A 24,209-nucleotide genomic window follows, 5' to 3' on the forward strand; every position below is an offset into this window, starting at 1 on the left:
AGTTTCCACGGACTAAATCGCAAAGATACATTGTACATAAATAACACTTCTTATATATACTATATATACACACACACACACGATAATTTTCAGAAAATTAACTTTCCTGTTAATATGTCAATTCTATTACTAAGATAGACGTCGCACCGTTAACGATGAAAACAACTACCGTAAAATTGTATATCACGCTTTGACTTATACAATTGTGTCAGCAATATTTGTGATGTCGCAGTTTATTATTAGGTGATCACTAAGTATAAATCGTTCATTTATTTTGAAGATTCAGTGTTTTAACCTTCTACATAATTTCTTCGATTTGTCTCTGTCATTCAATTTTTTTAGTCCTGTTTATTTTGCCGAGAAAATCACGAAACTAGTTAAACTCTACATTTTGCTTCTAACATTATTTGCTGCTTGCTGCTAAAAACATTTCGTATTTAATCTTTTTTGTAACTTAATTTGTTTTTTATATCACTTTATATGTGTTTTTTACTTATTATTTTTATCAGTGAGAAAAAATGCACATGGCTTTTTCATTCTTTTTTAAATTTTTAATGCATTTCTCGGACGGATTGAATTGATAAATCCAAACATAAATTCGTTAAACTTTTTGGAGAAACTTCGAAAAAATTATATTTGGTAAAAAAGATGGAACATGCCTGATTTTATATTGGGACATGATATTATATAAACTATAAATTTACATGAAGGTTCTATCAAAGCTCACGAAGAAAAATACTCCATCAGAGCTTCTTAATATTTTCTCTGAAGTTGCTCAGATTACGTCGACATGACATAGCTTGAAGAGTTGTGTGAGCGGAAGAAAACTTGGTGAAATATGTCAAGTGAGAATAATATATATATATATATATATATATATATATATATATATGTATATATATTTTTTCCAATGCCCTATTAAAGTTACTGGAAGGTACACTTCATACGTCTCTATATATTACGTCTGTACAAATGTAATGCAATACGATGAAAGGAAAATATTTCAATGGCTCGCATTGCAGTTTTAATAATCTTAATACCAAAAATTATTTTCCTTACAATATTTATTTTTCTTTATGGTTTTGTGTGTGTACATGTAAATGTGCGAGTATATGTAAGTGTGTTGTTAGTTTTTTACAAATATTTTTTAAACTCTGTCACCATTGGGTAGAAAAGATAACATTTTAATCTTGTCAGATCGCAGTCATTCAGCGCTTACTTCTGGAAGGAGCAATTCCTTTATCACCACTGCCGACACACATTTGTCTTAACTTCTGTAATCCTTTTGTATACTCACAGTTATATAATATGACTGTGCGTGAAGATATGGGAACTGCGAGTTACGGTCGCACTATCAATTCCCATTGTCCGAGTTATGGTATCATGAAGTTATAATCAGATTATCGCGTATATAAATGATCTCACGCCGACATTTTCAAAATGAAACATTTCATATCATTTTTCAGATAAATTTATAACTCGTGTTGCGAGAAAAAGTCGCACCTTATCGAAAAATGTATGATGGATTTAGATAGACAAGTGATCATACTGGCATTTTAAACTGCTTTCTAATTTTCATATTTTTTTATTTCGGATCTGTTAACAGCAATATTACTACAAATCCAAGTGCATAAAAAGTGACTTCAATACACGTGTTTTATTTAGTTTTCCATATAAAAATAACATTATACATATTTAAGTGTGTAAATCCATATTTCTATACAGTATAGTATATTATTTTTACACGGAAAGTTAATCACACACATATTGAAGTCACTTTTTACACTTGGATTTCCAGTGAGTGTTATCTAACTATATGAATCTGTTGATTTATGTATCTGCTCTTGCTAATTCACATCTTTTTTTCTTGCATTCAATATTTTTTTTCTTTTCGTTAACTATATTAGAAAATAATGATGATAATAACTATATTATCATCATTATCTATTAATAACTACATTATTATCACAATTATCTATTAATAATTATATTATCATCATTTTCTATATCTACTTTCTATCCACTTTTACTTAATAATAATAGCATTTAGGGCCACAAAAAGAAACATGAAGTAAAAGTAATAATAGTGAAGGATTTAAAATAACAAATATTAACTGACATTTTGAATAAATTTCAGCTAGTCGATTCACTTACTGCTTATACTTTTCCTACATGCTGTATCTCTTATTCGTTAGCATTACAAATTACTTAGGTATATGCACTATCAATAATATTCACGCACTATGAGTATCTATTTCTGTCCATGGGAATTGATAGTTGATAGTTGGAATTAATGCACTATGGACTCAACTGAATTAATGATCACCGACTCTTCCACGAAATGAAATTTTCCGGTGGGCGTTCGTAACTGCACAGCACTAGCCTAGGTTCTTCTCTGTAATGAACGAACTACGAAGTTTCACACGAGTCTATGCCTTGAGAATAACTTTTATATCTCTTCGCGGTGAGTGAACATCCGAGCAATGTTACGTCGTTAAACGGGCCACCGTATCATGTTGTAGCGCATGTTTATCAAGTTTTAGCTTATGCGCGACTTATCTTGATGGTAGATAAACATTCATCGCAGTGAGCTTCTCCGGCAAATAGATCCGTGTGGCAGAATCCCTTATCATGATCGAACTTTTACGTGAATAACGAGAGGACACAATCTCTCTTCGATCAATACCACAAATATCATATAGCTTTGCAATAAACTAAATTAAATTAAATTAAATTTCGCCGAAAAGCGAACTTTAGAGTAACAGTTAGTTTACGCGTTCGTTGGTAAATGTTTTAACTGAATTAACTACATTGAGATAAAATGTACTAAATTTTAACAAATAATTGTTTGAATAATATTAATATAACATTTACGGAAAATAAATATTTATTAAATAAAATATAATGATATAAATCAAATCAATGGTTCTTGTATAAATAAATATATGTTTACATTTAATGAATATTTAACTGGCATTATTTGAATAAATATTTATTAAAATTTAGTACATTTTTCTTTCAGTATATGAAAGGAGCAAAATTATTTTAATATTATTTAAAATATTTAATTATTTTAATATATTGTATTCTATTTATGACAGGTTTCAATAGTGAATTTTATCCTGTCTAATAAATGCAGTTTAAGTCTCTTTTTAGATATTTAAATTTTCATTAAAATTCCTTCCGTAACATTTTCAAGTAATATCTTTTGATTATATGACATATAAACTACAAATTTTCAATCTTCGGACAATTTATTACCAAAGGCTAGCCTCGAGCATTCACTTGAATATTATGTAATATTGTGAGGTTAATTAAATGCTTATTGCCCGTTTCTGAATACATGCAAAATACTGAGTTTGCTATGTATTTAATTAATAGTAAAAAAAATGAATAAAACTGCAACAGGATAGGGATAACCACGTGCCATAAATGCGTAGTTTTAGTTTTTATCGTTACAATCGATGCTCGTTGGGTGGCTTTCTGTGTTTTTCAGATAATTGAGTTAAAATTGTCCCTCGGTAGTGATTTATTGTGTAATTTAATAAAAATACGATTTTGTTTAAATTATATCTAGCCAGGAGCGCCGTTTAGTCTTGTTTAATTATTAAAAATGGAATAGTTCGTACGAGTAGACGAGATCATTATTATCAGCACAGTAAGAAAATTATCCAGAGATAAAATTTAAAAAATTATCCAGAGATTCTTTGTAAATTACGCGGATCGTAAATTCACGGCCGGCTGTGAAAGAGGAAGAAAGAGAAAAAGAGAAAGAGAAAGAATGCGTGCAGGTTGGAAAAGAGAAATAATATTTGAGCGAAGGATCGCCAACCGACGCGCTCTTTTGTAAGAAATTTCAAATAAGATCTTTCTGGCAGAATATTACATCGAAGAAAAGATACTGTATCGTTCCTTTGGCACTCGGTGTGCGATCGATACGTTTCTTCCTCTCATCTGAATTCGAAACTGCAGGGATTCTAATCAAGAATTTCTGAGTCTGCCTACTCTCATGTATCCTCAGATTAATCTTTGTTATTTTATTTTATTTTTGTTTAACTTACCAAAATATCCCGAGATTTTTGCACATTTACTTGTAACCATCATAGTAAAATAAAACACGTTAACTTTGTCAGGTAACTTATAGGGCTTACATATTCTTTATAGTAGATTTTTCTAGTATTATTGCACGGTCTGAAATTGTGCGTGTATTTAGTAAACTGTAAGTTATTTAATAATAATATAATAATATATTTTCATATTTATAATATGTTTTAATATTTTTATGTAAAAATAATAATCTGTAATAACTTAAATTTTAATAATAATTAGTATTCTATTGTATATATTTATTCTTCACTGTATTTTAGTAGTGTCTAAACTATTTTTGTTCTATTAATAATGGAAAAATTAATAAATCTTTGATAATTAAGAACTTTTTAATGAAATAATCGTCGCTTTAAATTATCAGCAACGGACGTACTTTTGAATCGATTTAACGCAGTTTTATGTTAAAGCGATCAGTTATATTTATCGTGGATGGAATCGATTTTTCATCTCACTTAGAGTAATTTAATATTAATAAAATTAATAAGTGAGACATGAGTCATACTAGCTTGACTCTATTTTCTCAACCGAAAAGACAAACTCGACAGTTATCCAGGTTATCCTCGATATTCCTCATCTAACTGTTTGCGTTTAACACATTTTTATAGTGAATATCCTTTGTAACAACGTTATTTGATGAAGTTTTCATTTTGAAGAAATAAGCAGCAAAAATAAAAGTTGAGTAGTTTTTGCAGTGCTCAATGAATATGAGCTGATAGTATTAGTGAATCAACTATATTCAGGGAGTTTCAATCGAGAGCTCGAAACCATTGACATTACAAAGTCAAATCTCTTACCGATGAATGGTCATCGATAAACGTTTCCTGAAACAAAGATCATTCATAAATCAATAGATTTATTGGCAAATTTCTTATTGACGGATTTCGCGGCGATTTAACTTCCTTGATATTCGAGAAATATTCTTACCATTTCTTCTCGAACAAAAATGTTCCCTTGAGAAAGAATCAATATTGATAAAACGATAAGAAGATTTCTGCGAAGCTATAAATCGACAAATTGTCATACTTTTCTGTTGTTCGTGTAACTTCTGAACGCTGCATTTAAAAATATCGATCGAGAGCCAGCAAGGCATTGAAGAAAATTGAAATTTTCTAATGAACTACGTAACTTTATTTTCACCCGAAAGATGCTTTTGAAGCGTCATCTTAATTTTCTTTTATCTTTGTTTTACAATGAGTTTTTAATTAATGATGCATTATCTATCATGATGATTATTACTGTTTGAGACACCTTCCTTCTGAAATAATTTTTAATTATTTTTATAAGATCAATATATTGAATATTTAACGAATATTTTGTGAAATAATTTTTAATAGAAATGATTTTTATATAAATGTAAACCAAATAAAATTTTATCCATATTTTCAGGAGGTAAAAGAAGTAAAAATTTTTTTATACGAAATACAGTCATATCTTATATTAAAATTTAGAACGTACGTGTTAAAAAGATAATTCTGAGTTAATGATCTTCGAAAGTCTTGAATAAACACAAATATACATATCCACTTTATGCTATTTTATATACGTTAGGTTGTAGTTACAATTAACGATAATTATCTTCATCCAGGTCTTTCCATAATTTGTAATAATTCCCCGTTATAACGTGCAGTTTTATGATGTTAGAGTTGCCATCAAATTAGTGCCTTGTTTCGAATTATTACGTCTCGATCCTTTAAGTGCTTTCGACAACTTACATCATGCTGATAATTCTTTGCCTCGAGCAATTCGTAAAATAAAAATAAAATTCAACAAAGAAGATAAACATTAATTTGTATCCCGCGCGATTATTTTCGCTACAAAAAAATATTACCGTCGACATAATTATTCGCAAAATATAAAAACATTATACAAAACTTTATTCTAATGATAGTGTACTTATTACGTATATAATTCTTGTTAATGAAGTACACAAAATTGTTAACGAAGTACAACACAATTTCTTCATTCAATCTCCGTGCTGTATTCTTAGAATTAACTTTGAATATTGCTTCAATCTTCTTTGCCGATCTTATCAGTTCGTCATACTGAGTCATGTTGCAGCATATTTTTCTTGGCTATCAATATGTCATTAATTAAAACGTAAACAACGCCAAAGAAAAGTCATTTATTCTCATGAACGCGTTCAGGTTTCTTCTACTTTAATCTTCTTTCTTGTACGAATATTAAAATTTCATACGATACTTCCTCCGACGCGACTGTCTTTATCTCAATCTGAGATTAAAAAAAAAGAAAAAACGATGTACGAATTGTCTTGATGAAAGTATCCAACTCTTTTTTTTGTCAAATCAAGTCATTCTTTTTATGAGCAGCTTTTTCGCCCCGTAATCATGTACTTCTGTCAACTATCGACATTTCGATCGATACTCGAAGACATATATACAAGAATGTCGAGACAAGATATCCGCAGGCGTCGGCGATTCCAGAAAAGACTTTTTGATAGCGCGAATGCATCGTTCCGTCGATATTGCGACGACCTTATCAACAATGAGTATGCAATCGACTTCTTATGGCCGACAAAGGAAGAACTGCAGCGAAAGCTCTTCGTGACTAAAAGTCTCTTCTTTTATCTCAGTCTCTTGATAAATGATACTCGACAGCGTAATCAATTTTTCAAATGACATAATTCTTCCCGATGTAAATCATCTCGCTTATCCCGATGTAATAAATAATATAAATATATACTTGCGATACATGTAATAAATCAAATTATGAACCTTATAATAGGTAAATTGATACATGTTAATGTATAGTTGATTAAAATTTTACGGTGTATTAAATATTTAAATTGTATTTGCCATTAGAGATCAGAAAAATTCCTGCCATATATGATATTAAATTAAATTGAATATTTCAATATATCGTTAATATCTATTTTCATAATTTTTTTATAGTATGTAGTATTTCTAAAGCTTTATCATGAAATTTAATAAATTGAAATATATATAATAATTGTAATAAATATTAAAATTATACTAAATAAATCGCAATTAATTAAAAAATATGTCTTTTCTCTTTACGTTTATTCGATATAAGCCAATATCGAATATCGATAAATGCGGACAAGAATTGATTTCTATATCAACTGCATCAACTTTTTGCTCTTACTTTTCTATCTTATGATCATTCGACGGTTTGATGTTCTTCCTATCTCTTTAGCATTTTACTTCCTCTGCTTCATCTTTTCATACTTCTTCCAGAATGCAGAAATTTATCAACACTTGTGATCTGTTATGCGAGTCACGTTTTCTGTAACGCGTGACTGCAATACCAATTTTTTTGTTCTATAGTTTTTTTCTATAGTTTCTATAGTTTTTTTTACGTATACCAATCGCGATCATACCATAATCAAAATTATTTTAAGACTATCTCTTGGCTTGACGGAGCCTGTAATGGATTTCTATAACGGCGTTGAAGAGAAATTCGAGCATCACGAACGAAGAGTTTTCATAGCAACGCTGAAGATAATCAGTTATTTCTGCTTCCATCACAGATCGATCATAAAGCGAATGGAAATTTCTATTTGATTAAAAACTTGAAATTAAAATAGATTATCCGCAGAACTTGATACATAAAAAATTGTTGACTTCTCCTTTAAATAAAATTCTTATGAACATATTAAGAATTTTAAGCACGACCGTATATGTGAATACATCAAATACGAGAAGAAAGCTAAAATCGGTCAAATTTTGGATGTTTAAATAATCATTATATATTTTTTTATTAAATCAATTTATTCCAGATATAATTGCGAGCCGATAATATTCGGTTTCAACACAATTATTCTGAAACACTAATAATTCTTTTTAAATTAAATTAGAAAGAAAGAAAGAAAGAAAATAAGAAATTTATTGCGAAAAATATTACCTCAGTCAGGATTCGAACCTGGGATCTCTCAACTTTCCGGGAAGAATATCTTAAAAATTTTTGTGATTTCCATCTCGAAAATGATAATAGCCGGAATGTTCTAAAAATATAGTTGAGTAATTAAAAGAAAAAAATTAGAAAATACAATATTATAATTATGCAACTTTCTCAATCGGAAACAGAGGGAGGGGGGAGATAAGTTGTTAAAAACTATGAGTATATATTATATATTTTATATATATATATATATAATATAATTATATATAAAAGAGATACTTCTGTAATAAAACTGTGAATTTTTTGATAAAATAACGTTTAAAAGACTAGAAATTATTGACGTCGTAGTAAATATTTTAAGAGTTTATTTTTTGAAAGTTACAATCCCATGGGAAAAGAAAGTTAGAAACAATTTGATTCAATATTTATTCTAATTTAGATTGAATACGAGTACATTGTTTTGTAAATTTTCCTTTCAAGGTTTCAATTCTTATAAAATCGAGACTTATAGGATTTCTTAAAGATTCATGGGATTGGCATACGAATAGCTCTTGTTAGTTTCTATACAATAGCTGACATACTTTCAGTGATTTTCCGTGTACGTCAACGTGACGCTATAAATCAAATTTGCGATGGCACATTAAGGTGTGAAAATATAGTATCTTGGTGATAAAATAGATTTCCGAAAAGAATCAGCCAGGAAGCGATTAATCGTCGAGCTCGTTTGTAATCGCTAAGAAATCGATTTGATGTGCTATATCTTTTACCTTTCGGCTGTTCGGCTCTTTAATGTTTCGTTTAACGCAAATAAATTCAATCTACCGTGAGAAGCGATATATCGATTCACTTTGAAAGACTATCTTTGTACAAATATATTTGCGGAGATGCGCGAAATTATCAAGTACAACGTCGATATTTAAAGTTTCGTAACATTTGACATAACGAACTAATGTATTAAGCTTCGTAAAGAAAACAGAGGCAAAAGTTCTATTCCAGATCTTGATTTATCGATTCTTTTACGATTCATTAAACTGTGCACAGATATTTGTGTAATCACTTATTTTTCAATATTAAATATTTATTTAATTAAAAATCAATTTTAGTCTTTGAATCAGCTAAAAATTTTATAGCTTTTTTACTATTTTCTATTTGAAAAACATTCTAGCTTTTTATTATTTTTTATTATACTCTTTTTACTATTAATTTTTTTGAAATATTTTATGTCTTATTTATCGATATTATCAAGATTACATTAATGTCATATTTCGAAGATATATGGGTGAATCTCTATATATTCTGAACATATGACATTTCCTTCCTTCCTTTCTCTATTCTCACAACGACATTTCTTATTCTGATCCCGAGAGTGTACTGATATTTTGTTACTGTCATACACCGATTGCACGAATCGATTTATCGGCAATGAAGTCAATATCCCGCTTACGAGCGGGAACACGCATTGCAATCATTTTATCGAGAATTTCTCGGCTGCTAGGATCATACAGCCATTTCGTGTATAATGCAACGATGCTACAAATTTATTTGGCGATTGCCATCGCAATAGTACGCAGTTGGAATCGCGTATCGACAGTTGTTACGAAGAAAAATAGTATAATAATAGTAAACAAGAAAATTACACTTTAGCCGGAAATTCGCGTAATTATTCGCTGTAAAAACGCCGGGACACGGGATAAGCATACATTATAAATGAAATAGCAGCTATCTTGATGCCGAATCGGAAAATAAGTCTGTCAATTCGGTATCTATAATACGCCAATTTTATTCCATTTACTACATCTATCTTTGTATTATCCTGAATGATCTATAAATATTTTATTGTTTTAAACAGAAATTATATTAAATTTAATTTAATTTTCTCAAGCGTACAAACATATCGGAAATGAAAAATCAATACCGATAACAAGGATGCGTTAACAAGGATTACGATGTAAACGAGAATTTTATCATTAAAAAACTAACTTTTAATTTGATATATGTAGTTCTGCTTAAAAATAAACTGAATCTATTTTAGCCATCAAGTGCAGTTGTTTATTAAAAAAAAAGTTCTGAAAAAATTAGTATTAATGTAAATCGTTTCGTGGAACAAGCTTGATTTTTATACGAACTATGCACAATTTTTTTCTGCAACTTTAGTATACAATTTCTATTATAAATTCTGTGAGAAATGTATTTATAACATCTCTTCTTTCGAAACCGAATAATGGCATTTTCTTCGATATAGTGCGCGTGGGAGAAGATTTATAGATATCTGTAACCTTATAAATACAACCGATCCTCATTAATCATACCTTTCGACTACTGTAAACAGAAATAATCGGAATCAGAATATTTTAAGAAAAAGGTAGCTTGTAAAAGCGAGTTTAATCGGATCTCGAAATACTCGAATTATTGTTGAGCCACAAGATGTTCGTTTTTATGATCATTTATTTATGCAGCGTCAATCCGTTTGCAACATTTATCAATAATACTTCTACATATATTTCATGACGAAACTCTCTATGTCAACGTACATGCTTTTAACGATCAACAAAATATATTTTATAATTTTTATATGTGAGAAGGTAACTGTTATTCACAATAAAAAGTCTTCTTTTCAAGAAGAAAGTTTTGTTACGTTTAATGATCGGAACACGACCAAAGGATAAAATAGTGCCATCAATTCTTATCCGAAACTTCCGTATAGCGTAGGACGTCATAGTTATATGATGAAGCGCCTCGTTTTGAAAAATTGAGCGATCTCATTGTTTCTCACGATCGCAGTGGCAAGAAACTGTCGAGATTTACGCTGCATTAAACAGTACATTTTGTGTCTTCCTGAATATAACGTATACTACACTGAAAAAAAAATTGGTTGCTGCAACAATTCAGATAGTAAAATATGGTATAATATTTTTATATGGCTGCAGCAACCAATTTTTTGGTTGTAGCAGCAAATTTTTAGTTGTGTTTAGTTGTCTATCCGCAATATATAATATGATTTCGATAGGCTAACGCAATTAAAAATTTGCTGCCATATTTTACTATCTAAATTGTTGCAGCAACCAATCTTTTCTTTCAGTGTACCCTTTATCGATTTTGTTTCAATTTTTGCTCGCTTCAAATTCGGAATAAAAGAAATCGGAAAATAAATTGCTTAAATAATTATTGTGACGAAGAAGATAGAAATTTGACCTAATTTTATACTTTCTTATGAGTTTTGAATAAAAATATGTAATAGAATTAATTAATTAATTTTATGAGGTACGTATATAAATATGTTTTACATAATTATATAAGGAGCATAAAATTTTACGTGAAATATTTTCAAAAATTTATTTTTTTTTTTTTTAAAGGAAACTTGTAATTGCGTTAACTACATGAATTCATATATCCCTGCAATTCATCGTAGAAATGCACGTTAAATGCAGACATATTCTCGGTAATCTTGCTGCTAATATCTGCAAACGAAAATGAATTGATGGCAGAAAATCGCATCATCTATGCAATAATAAGCTTTGAAATGAAACTTATCGCAGATTCAGCGCTATTTCTACCACCAGTTAGCATAATGCTCTCGCGTTAATAACTTAGAATCGGTTTCAAAACTCATTTTATTCGCGTTTGCACCTTTGTCCATCTCAATCCCTTCTGCGGTACATTACTGACATGAAAATTAATTCTCTGTTTCAGAGGCTGATTGCTGAACTCAATAAGGAACAGGAGGCTTTCATCGCCAGCAAGCAAACAGGCGAGAAGGGTGAGGCTGTTGCACCGTGGGTTGGTGCGCCAAATGAGGACGCGCTGCGTGAGGAATGCCTGTCCCTCTCGACCGTAATTATGTTTTTCCTCTTTTTGTCATACAAATATAATCGATAAGGATACTTTAATATTCGTTTAGCATTTTAGTGTTACTCCTTTGAGACACAAAAAAGTGGATATTTTTTTTTTTAATTTTTAAATCTCTATTTGTTTATGAACACGCCTTAATTTTATTTCAAACCAGTGCAAAATTTCAATACAGTAATAATTACTTATGCATTTCGAGATTCTTTATTTTATGCCTCTATTTGCTTATTGTAAAAGTTAATTCACGAATATTTCTGTGGATACAAAATATGTATGTTATCTTATTTATTAATCAATGTTTTGAACACAGAGAAATGTAAAACTTTTTTTATTTTATTATTGGGAAGATCAAATTTTGTTGTGACTAATAGTTATCAATTTGTCTACTATTAATTTTTCTTGTTGATATAAATTTTTCTTGTTGATATAAATTTTCCGCTAAATTATTTGTAGATATTGCACAAGATTATTGTACATTGGACACATAAAACTATCCTCATTAAATTTAAGCACTTCTATTTGACGTATAAAGCGGTGCATTTTGAGCATCGCTAAATTAAATTTTGCACAAAGGAGGTACTATAAGACGAATTTACCAACTGTATGCGTCACAAAGATACGGTGCATGATAAAATTTGCATTAATTAACTATTATACCACACAAGAGTGACGTGAAGATGTCACTTTTTTACATTCTCATATTCTCATTTCATTATATTTTTATTTCATTTACTAGTTTCATCACATTTTCTAATATAAAACTCTTAAAAATTGCATCGAATATCATTAATAAAAATAGTTTCATGCAACACATATTGAAAATTTTATGCGATAAATACTATATTTTTGATAGTCATTTCTGTCCACTTTTTTTTCGTCTAAAATTAGCATTTAGATTTAATTGTAGCGTAAAAAATAAATCTTAAATAAAAGTCAGAAGTCATGTTTTATAATTTAACGAAATAATTTTCTGAAACAGTTGCATAATTAATATGTAAAAATAATGCGATGTGTATATACATACCATATATATATATATGTTCAAAATTTTTAATTACAATAAACGTGTTTCTTCCAATGGATAATAATATTACTGTAATTTTGTTTCAATGATTGTAATTATTCTTTTATAATTTGAAACTGCTGGTAGCGATTAATTAGAAAAAATATTTTCATTTTTGAGAAAAGAATATTTTTATTTACATTTTGCTAATTTTCTTGCGCATCGTTAAAGGATCACGAATTTGACTTTAGTCAAGCCGGCAGAATTAAACGAGGATTCAACCTTCTCATGGATTTCAGGATCGACGTAATTTCGTGAGAGCACCACCACCAGGCGTAGAATTCGCTTGGGATTTCGAAGCTGTTCAGCCAATGGCACAGGCCACCCTTGCCCTGGATCCGAATCTTGAAGCTATGAGGTTCGAGCTTGTCCCGAAAGTGTAAGTAGATTAAAATATGCCGTGTTATAATAATCCATAATGTCTCTCTTCCACTCTATTTATTTTATATACGAAAATGTCGAAAATAATAGGTTTACATTTTTCAATTAATTCTCATTACTTTAGGATTTTAAATGATTTTATTAAAGCTAAAATTCGTCACAAAGCAAGTATGCATTATAATCTCACATATGTTATATAAAATTAATAATTATGATACGTATTTTATATTGCAAAAATAAAATTGCGTTCGGAAAATCACAATTCTGATCGCACAATATGTAATAAAAAATTAAATAACATTTATGTTGGTTATTATTACATTGTCAACGAATGAAAATTATGAAAGTTTGTATTAATTATAAAGTTCATTATCAAAATATTTCCATTATATAAAATATAATGGAATATATAATTTAATTTCATTAATTGATTCTTGAACTTATTTTCTCAAAGTATCAGAGATCATGTTCAATTAATTTTATATTCTACGAAACATGAAAAAGCTAATTAAATTACGTCGTAACATTCGATGAAAATAATGCATTTTATTGTCCTCATAATTTCGTCTATTTTCAGTAACACGAAATAGAAAAAGGTCAAAAAAAGAATTTTATAGTAGATTGATAACGCATAGTCAATAAAAAATTAATACACAATTTGCCCTCTCATTATTGCTTGATTTAAACAAATTTAGTTGATGACACAATTAGTTGATCTCATCACTTTGAAATTGACTACGTTTCCCTTTCGAGACCTCTGTATATAAATGTCAAGGGCTACAAGCTAGGACTATTACAGCGCGAAAGTGCCATGCAGAAATATGAGTATTATGTTGATTTAATCGTTTCGACGATTAATCGGTTTGCGACTTCGATGAAGCACCGTTGCGAAGTGCAACATTAATTAGCGTGACTACTAATCCTGAGCCCGGAACCTGATCCCTTCGCTGAAACCTTTATCGATTTCGAGAAACTCATTCGACCTATTTGCGGTAGTATATCCGAGGAGAATTTCTGGCGCAACTACTTCTATCGGGTGTCCTTGCTGCGTCAGGGCTACGAATTGAACGCGATGGCCAGTCAACAGCAAGCAGAAAGCAACCCCAATCAAACGCTCGCCAGCACCGATAGCATCGATCATACTCAAGGTAATTCGTTTACTCTGTTTTATTTTTTTTCTTTGTAGAACGGTTTGCGTAGTACGCCGACGTTGGCATTACGAACGTGATTAGGTTCTCCAGTTTTGCTCGAGAACATCGTCGCTCGACGCGCTTCCTGATCTGTTAATATCGATTATGAAGCACGCAGCTTTCTATAAACTTAAAGGGGACATCCTATATGCCGCTGAAATATATACATACATATTAATGAGCCGAAATCTATTCAAAATTTTATATATTTAATTGTGAGCAATATATACTTTTGAATGAAATTAAAAATAATGCTTTTAACTATTGTGATGTCAATCATCAAGATGAGAATCATCATGTCCAATTAGACAATAATGATATTAATTATTATATGTTAATTCTACTCGTGATTCTGAACATAATATTCGACCAGATTTTTCGACTGAAGTATTATTCATTAAGAAATCGGAAAATTCCAATTGTCTACGCGGCCAGGACTTCCCTTTTGACGTCGCAGCACGACGTCTTGCCGAGATAAACTCCATTGGGTTGAACGATGTAAGATGCAACCTGCGGAAAAGGGTAGAGAGATCGGCGGCGTCGCGCTGCATTTACGCCTAATTTGCAATTCCGATTAGCAGCGTCTCACGATGGACTTTTTTGCATGGTGGAGTTTTTGAGATGGTGTGTCTGTAGTGGCGTGCGTTTTCTGTGCAAATGTCATGCTGGATGCTGGGAACGTATTGATCCAAGAAAAGCCCGAAATTAGAATTTAAAGTTTAATCGGCCGAAGATACCGTTTAACGTCTTTAATATTTGACAAGGTATCGAATTTGAAATTGTGAAGTGATTACTACGACTCAGACGCGTACAACATTGCATTTACGTAATCCACGTGAAAGTTAACGCAACACGAAATCGATATACTGATATTTTGATACCAAATTAATATTATATAATGTATCATGATATCACGATATATTAATAATAATTTCTTCATGTATAATACATAATTTCATTGTGCGTATAAATTCATGTGAGAATAATTTACGTTGGTATTAATTACTTAATAAGTCCCATGTTCTTTCATGAAACACAATTAATTTCGTTCAACAAAAGGGATTTTGAACAAGATTTCATTCCTTCTACCATAAACTAAATGATAGAAGGGATAAGTACAGAATTTTGTTCAAATTAAATTTTTCGGACGAAGCAGTTTAACATAGATCGACGTCAACGATCTGTATCAATGCGTTTCATCGTGTATATGAGCTTTTGCACGAAACGTGATGTCACATCGGGATTACGGTATCGGAGAAAGAGAGAAGAAGAGAGAAAGAAAGAGTAGGAATCTCGTGATCAACTTTTTAATTGTGCAAACAATGTAATTGCGATCGGTGCAGATGAATTAACGGATTAAGGGAAATACTCGGTAGTCGGGAAATCGATTATGGGGAAATGAACGAATGCGTTAAAATATCCTTAAAGCCAAAGATTATTCCGTGAATAGGGATTTGGATTGCTGTTACTCTTTCTCTTTCTCTTTTTCTCTTTCACGTTCCATCTCTTCACCGCACCGTGTCTCCGATCATCGAACCGAAGATTCTCGTCTCTCCTTTGAGTCGAAGAAAGATCTGATTTCGCTCCAGTTCCAGTGTATCACGAGAAATTGAATCAGAAGAAAACGCTTGGATTCAGTAATATTCGGTCGAAGAATACGGATACCCCAAATATTTCTCAGATGATGAAAGATGGATATGAAAGAATGGTATTTTTGCATTCTAAGATTTACGAGCGGCAGTATTTCGCAGTATCCTTAAACGTCGAGAAACATCCCGGAAATTTTCTCTGACATTTAGACCGTGAATAAAGATGACTTTTGTCGCTAATATAAATGTAATATTTCGATTCCATTCGCTATTTCGTCGTGCATGTCTTAGTCCTGAATAATAATAATCAGTCTTGACATTCTTGAAAAATATTACGTACGAAAAAATCCTATAATATATGTATATTATAGATTTTCATATGCGATATAGATTCAAGAATAGATTCCTTAGAATCACACTCGCGTTAACAGTTACTTTCGTGAAAATTTAGAACGCGCGTGTGTTTAATTTAGCGATATCTCTTAAATTAATTAACTGTCATTCCTCTTTCGCGCTTAGATTAATCAAGGTTCTGCTTCCGCGTTGCTGGAACTGGGCGCAATCGGCTTCGGTAAACAATCGAGGCATGTTCATGATTACCAATCGTTTGCGTGCGAAATCAAATTCCAGTAGACTTAGCGTTAGTATATTAGATACATAAACACACGTGCTAATGTACATAATAACACGCATCCTCATGTACACGAACACGTACATACACACGCACCCCTGCCCATATAGTTTAGCCGTCAGTGTTGTCTTGCAAACAGTTCAAATGACCACTGGCCAGACAACCACCACCGGAGTCACGACGGCGAGCAGTAACAGCGCGCTAGCCGATTCGCCAGGTCACGAGTTCGTATCCGATACCATGAGGGTCTCGGACACAGACCTCGAGGAGGTCCGAGAGGGAATGAAAAAGCTGGGGATGCAGCCGCCGAAAGGTCAGTTGTTGATCGTTGGTCGTCGTTAACTTTCCCACACACAAGATCAGATGCGATCTGTTGATCTCGCCGTCTCGATCGCTAATTCTCATGGCTCTCCCCGCGATAATCTTCGTCGATAAGACGCAAAGATATCATGGCAAGAAACGAGAGTAATTCTAGACTTGGTCTCTAAATGGATTGCGGTACTCGCAGAACGGTTTGACTTTTAAATGAGAATTTCCGAATTTCTATGACGGCAGATTGTATTTGTGAAATTACTTTGTCTAGAATGATTTACATCTAGAGAATCTTAGATTTTCCCATTTCCTTGATTCTCATTAGTTACGACCACCAACGAGATTTTGCATAATTATATGATGAAGACGCCGTTCTCCTTATTTGCTGGTGATTAATGAACGATATCAAACAAAATTGAAGTACTTAATCGGAGTTCGTGATAAATATAATTCTCAGTATCCGTATATAATTGCAATTTTTTTTATTATTTCTACAAGTCTTTAATTATAGAAAATTAGATTTAAAAAAAAGAAAGACCCACGTCGAATGTGATTATACATTACATAATATAGTTACAGTCTACAAGTATAATTTTGGAGGAACGCAGAGGTCGTTCCAAGTAATTGCGTCTCACTAAATTGTGTCTCGTTAAATAGCGAAATGTATCGGCTATAAGAAATGCAGTTCTTGAAAACTGTTTCTTGCCAAAGATTATGTATCATTCATTGATCTTACCAGCAAAACGGAAACGGGTCACCGAGGTGATCGATGCAAGAGCTCGATCTGTGCCACGACACGGTCCAAGAGTACTCTCCTCGTGAGTATGAAATTAATGCCACCGCGCGAAAAGCCTGACCTTAATTTCTCAATGTGTTACACCACCATCAAGCTAGTGTCGTTTCTTACGTAGCTTCTCTGTACATCCCTTCAATCTTCCTGTCTGTGCTTTCTTTAGGAATTGCTTGTTTCCGAATTCTTAGTGTGTGGCAACGACGTGCCCTCGTGCGTCATGTCGCCATTGTTGCCAATGTTGAACGTCTGTTGCGTTTAAACGTTTCTCTTTCTTTTTTTTTTTCTCTCTCTTATATGAGTGCTTTGACTAAACGACCGCTTTTCATTCTATTTTGTCAACAGCCTAAAAGAAGAGGAGAGTGCCCCCCAAATGCCATTATCCAAAGCACACCCCTCAGAGATATACATGCTTCCCACTCTCGAAAACTGACAATTTCAGTTCTTGCGATATCGAAACTTCTTTTCGCGTCTCTTTCTCTTTCTCCCATTCCCATTTCCGTCTCTTTTCTTTCTTTCTTTCTCTGTTTTTTTTCTCTTTATTGCTCCATTTCTGTTACGTTCGATCGCGAAACCACCCCTTCCTTGACACGAACGTTTCCACGGGATGAACAGCGTGTTCCTTCTTCGCGGATATTCGTTTCCGATCGTCGGCAGCCCACGCGATTCCGTGCCAGTCGCAAGGATCAGCTCTATTAAATGCGACGTCGAGTATGAATCGATGAAGAAGTTTGTGTGCAAAGTGTGAAACGCCTCCTCTATGATTCCGGAACGAAATGAACGCGCGTAAGAAGCAGCAAAGTCCGATTTAAAAACATTACGCGATCAGATCCGTCATTGAAAACATAAATTTAATTAGTGTAGTAGACAAATTTTCACGTGAAGTAGTGTTTCAGGCTCTCTGTTAGTGACTGTAGTGATCTTAGAGAGTACTCGGATTTATATAAAGATCTTTCGAATTTTACTTTCACGTAGAAGAGGGCTGAAATGTCTTGGAACGGACACTGAGAGCATTTTTATATTTCCAATTAAGGGTATATCTTTTAACGACCGCTCGAAGAGACAAGCTGGCTGGAACAAGCGCAATATACTTTTGCGCGATCCTTTTAGATACAAGTGTCACGATGCATTGGGGAACGCTTAGTTCCGGCATTCGACGAGACAAATTTGCAATCAGCGCACGTTCGCCATAACGCGTATCGCAGCAAAGGGATTAAGCAAACCAAGAGAAACATATACAACGTATACAGCCGGGCGTAATGCTGCATGATTATGACGTGGCTATCGTTATCGTTATTATTACTGTCACACTGCGAGGTCATTGCACCGATTGTCATTAAACGCTAATACCTGAATCAATAATGAGCCCAGAAACGAGACAATTCACCGGTTGCAATCAATCGTGATGACGAATTGAGAATCGACGTGGGAAGCGAAACGCTGGCGAACAGCGTCGGGGACAGGCAAAAATTCGAGAAAACAGAGAAAAAAAGAATATTTTAAACGCGAGATATTCGCAATTTTAATTTGGAAGGTGTTAAAAGTGATATTTTTTATTTTGAATATTTATGTCGAGTAGATGTGTTTGAAATTTTGCCCAGTTGAAGACACGCTGAGCTCGTCGAATTGCGAAAATCGAACATGAAACGCAATGGAAAAGAGGAAAAGGAAACGTTAGCTAAACAAAACGTCGTCACGTCGAAAAACGTTGTGCGCACGTACACGAATGTAATGAATAAAACAAGATGCAAACACACAACAATAAAAGGGAGGTTCCGCGAGAGAACGAAGAACGAGAAAGAAAATAACATACATACATACATACATTTATACACAACCGGAGTAGTAGCAAAAAGATATTCAGCTACGTGTCTGTATGTTTGGCCGTTTTGCCGTTGCCACTCTCTGTCTCTCTTTCTCTGTATCAATTTCAATTAATCTAGCCTGTTCTCGATTCTCTCCGTGTCTTTGTAAAGCATAAATAAGCAACTAAGCAGAAATAACGAGCAGAAATAATCGAAGAAAAGTATAAAGAAATCGGAAAGTGTAACGCAGTTATTGATGAAACGCGAGAGATTACGTTGCGCAAACTGTAAACTTAATTATAAGTATATCTTCGTAAGAGATTAATTAAATGGAGACCTAAGGAAAATAAAAGAGAAATATATATGTATAAATATATATACTATTGCTAAATAAAATATAAAGACAGCGACGCGATATTTGTTAATCTGAAATTTTTCCTCGCGTGATCCTCCTCGCGATATCACACAACGTGTGTCTCCCCTTACTATTAATCATGTTTCAAGAAAATTTGCAGATTCTTGCAAAAAGTATATATCAAAGTATTGAAAATCTTAAATTGTGAGACAAGAGAGACGATTTCGCAAGATTCGGATTATTGGTGGAGAACATTCGGATTTTTATCGCGTCGCTGTAAAATTCGTTGAATGACAATACGTGTTTTATCGGGAAACGAGCTATAATACCGCTGGTGCCCGGCACTCTCGTGGGTGGTATAGCTATTGTAGTGTTTTTCTTTCGATATGAAAAAAAGCGGCTGCCGGGAAGGGGAGGAGGTGCGATCCGTTTTAAGTGGCACCTGATCGTCCGCTGATGGGAAAAGCAGGATAAATTAATTACGCGCGCGGCGAACTTTTTTTTCTACGCGGACAACAAACGATTGGATAGAACGTAAATGCGTCCGACGAGCGATTTGTATGCGTCTATCTCGTGGAGATTTATGCGAGAGATGCGTTTAACGTCTGTCGAGAAAAGAAGACAAAACGAACGCACTTTTGTGATCGATATAAAACCCCGCCCATAGCGATGTCCTATAAATTATCGAACTAGCATTAAGAATTCTGTTTTTCTGTTAAGAATTATTATAATATCGCAGGGAACGTCGACATTAACAGTATTATGATGATTAGATAGATTACAGAATTTTATTTAATATTTGCATTTGAATTTTGTATATTTATAGTATTTTATCACGTAATGAAATAAGCAAAGGTGATTCTTTATTTATTTATTTATTTTTTTTTAAGTTGAAAAAGTCATTTCATACGTATTATTTAATTCACCATCCATCACATGTTGCATCGCTTTTTATTATCTTTATACTTATATATATTAAAATCGATGGGAAAATACAAGTAAAGGATTTGTAGAGACGCAGCATAATTATCTTGAAGTAAAATAATGAACGATACGATTTTTTTTCACACGTTATATTTTATTATATTCTATTTTTTTTAATTTAGTATATACTATGTGCAATTTTATGGAGGAGACGATTTTCGTAAAAATGCGCACGAAAAATATCGGATTATTTGCTTTCGTGCAGTCCGATAAAAATCGATGACAACTGAATTATGACTTTCACTTCTCGGTGCGCACTTTTTCTCCGCATGACTTTTCCGCGTTTTTGGGAATATTGAAATTATCGTTCGACATATGTATGTAAGTAAGGACGAATCGATAGAATCGAAGAGCAATTTTGAGTAAGCATTTTGCGGATTTCGTGTATTTTTAGTATTGTTTATCTATAAAAAGAAAAACGTCTCGCGGTCGGCCGTCGTTGTTATTTTCTATTATTTATTTTCCTTAGAGACGGCTACATCCAGGTACATTTGAGTTGAGTCTTAGGATTATCCGTAAGCTCGTTTTAGCTGTTGAAGCGTAATACAGGAATAAAGGCGATGCGACTGGAAATGCATCGCAAGAAAATATTATTCAAGATTAAATATTCTTAGAGGCCGCAATATTTATTGACGCCTACCACTAGTTTATTCTCGCACGACTTTTAAATGTACGCACGTAACATTAAATAATTTCGCGCTTGAACGATAATTTATTTCAACGCAACGGTGTCCGAAATCTGCGTTTAAAACTAGCGCGACTGGAATACAAAAAAAATGTATGCTATTTGAAATTTTAATAAAATTTTATATAAAATTTTATTCGAGCTACAGATAGCCAAAAATGAAATCCATTTTAATATTTTTTATTTTGGCTGTTTTTTTCACAATGAAGTACTTACTCTTATCATTCGACATGCTTTTTCGGCACGTGCGTATATAAAGTATTGATTTTACTATTTTTTATAACTTGTATATATAAAACACGATTTTGGACACCGTTGGCTTGAAAATTGAGAGCGCAACGAGGATTATTCTCGCGATAGTGTACCTACAAATAATCGCATTCCCGAAGCATTTAAGTCGCGATATCCCGATTAATTACTTTTGTAATTGCGAATCAGTCACTTTTGTAACAAGTACGTTAAGCGAAACATGATTAACTCTAGCTACTCCTCCCGGCAATTCGCTGTAATTTCCAGAGAGTTATATATAATCGGTGATCGTGTGATAGACGTCGTCGTCGTCGTCATCCGCGAAACATAATCGTAGAAAGAATAAGAAAAAACGCACGATCGCGATCACGTTGTACTCGATAATCGTGTAATATCTCCTTTCTCTATCTTTCTTTCTCTTGCTCTCGTTCTTTCTCTTTCTCTTTTTCTCAAGCTACTAATATATCCCTATCTTTAACGTGCTTAACGAACCGAACTCAGAGTGAAAGTTTTCGAAATACAAATGTCGAAGCCTTTCCCTCTTGCTTCCCCGTTGCTCTCGTATGTTCTCTTTCTCTCCATCCTTTTGATTTCTCCAATCCTGTAATTTGAGTTTTGCCCCTCCTGATACTTTTACACTTTACACGACACACATACACACTTTAAACACATAAAATGATTTCCGTGCACAAGAAACTCAGATATTCAGCGCGGAAACACAAACAGACGAAACAGACAGACAAACAAGACCAGAGTGTGGCCCTCTCTGCAAAATAGCTACAACGCTGCTTGTGCCTCTCCGCAGAAGAAGATTGGGAACGTGAATTGGAGGCCGAGCTAAAGGATTACGAGGTTGTAACGGGCAACAATAACGATGGCAGCAGCAGCCAGGAGAGGAGCGTCGCGACGGCCACAAAAGACATCGCGGCCAACGATAATGACTGGGAGAAGCAGATCGACGAGCTGCTCGCCAACGAGGACGACGAGGACCTCAAGTGAGCCGAGGAGATCCTCTTCGTGACCGGATAAGAGGGTCGCTCCACGTTGAGATTCTGCGCGAATAGCGAGATCGGCGTGTTGGTTTTCGCATTGGAACTTTCTCTCTGATACAGAGAAGCTCACGAATTTCTTTTGTAAATTATTATAGTTTCTCGTTAATCTCCTGATCAGAACCGTACATTGCCGTACAAGAAGGAGAGAAATGAAAGACAAAGCGATACTCGGCGAAGATCGAATCGATCGATAGATTGAGGCTCACATTATGCGTGCGTTAATTTTGATGATATCGTAACGCTATTTTTTAAGGAGAATCTATTTTATACCTTTTTGACAGCTTGTTCTATTCGTGCTTTAATATATAAAAAGAAAGAAAACTAAAATTTCACAAGAGCGATTTAATTTTTTTTTTAGATTTCGATTGTACTTTCTTTCATTCGTTACGTGAAGAAGTCGTGCTACTCAAGGACGGCAATCTCTCATCGTCGTCGTATATTGACACGAAAACTTAGAAGTCCAGTCATTGAGATCGATAGGATTCTTTTCGCATTCGTATTGGCTTCTTCAACGTGAAGAAGCTACGAGAATCGTGTTTTATTTTGGCTTGTCTCGCGACTGTCTCCGCATGAACCCCGATAAAATAGAATACATGAAACCGCCCTTTCGTAGAGAGAATGTAGTTACAGAGGAGCGTCTCAGAAGAATTCCTCCTTTTATTTCGATCCATCATCGATCTCCTAAGGGAAAGAAACGTGAATAAAAATGACGCGAGATTCTTTGAGGTTCGTCTTCGAGAAGCGTGTATCGGGATAAAGTATAAGGAAACCAGAAACCGCACGAAATATTTCCGACACACGGAAAATCACTGCTGTAGTGACAAATGTGAAGATCGTGGCTATAAAGGATAAAAGTAAGAAAGATAGAAAGGAGAATCTACCCATCGCTTTCCTTTCGGTTCTTTTTTAATTTCTCGAAAAGAAAACAGCTTCTTTACGATCCTCGAACACGATGAACACGATGGTCCTTTCTCTTCCATTATCGCCGTTTTACAGCTTGGTGGTGCAGCAGAAAGGCTCATGTATTTGTACGATTTTCATCAAATATATACACATTCGTATGAGTCTTTGTGCTTCTACCTCCGAATTACAAAATGACATCCGGTTATTGCAGCTCCAGAGAGAGAGAGAGAGAGAGAGAGAGAGAGAGAGAGAGAGAGAGAGAGAGAGAGAGAGAGAGAGAGAGAGAGAGAGTAGAAGTAGTAAGTAAGTAACGTAACGTAAGTAAGTAACGTTAACGTAACGTAACGTAACGTAACGTAACGTTACGTAACGTAACGTACGTTACGTA

General features: G+C 33.3%; 1 protein-coding gene across 1 annotated transcript in view; it reads left to right on the forward strand.

Annotated features, from left to right (window-relative positions):
* Window positions 1-22,865, forward strand: part of LOC105617992 (synapse-associated protein of 47 kDa) — a 67,356-nt gene extending 44,491 nt beyond the window's left edge. The window contains exons 5-9 of the mRNA XM_012199529.1: window positions 11,677-11,817; window positions 13,135-13,274; window positions 14,273-14,424; window positions 16,826-16,999; window positions 22,672-22,865. Of these exons, the coding sequence (XP_012054919.1) occupies window positions 11,677-11,817; window positions 13,135-13,274; window positions 14,273-14,424; window positions 16,826-16,999; window positions 22,672-22,865 (801 nt within the window). The remainder of the gene's footprint in view (window positions 1-11,676; window positions 11,818-13,134; window positions 13,275-14,272; window positions 14,425-16,825; window positions 17,000-22,671) is intronic.
* The last annotated feature ends 1,344 nt before the right edge of the window (window positions 22,866-24,209 follow it).

Source organism: Atta cephalotes (genome assembly GCF_000143395.1).
Source record: "Atta cephalotes unplaced genomic scaffold scaffold00015, whole genome shotgun sequence".
In the NCBI taxonomy this organism is placed as follows: Eukaryota; Metazoa; Arthropoda; class Insecta; order Hymenoptera; family Formicidae; genus Atta; species Atta cephalotes.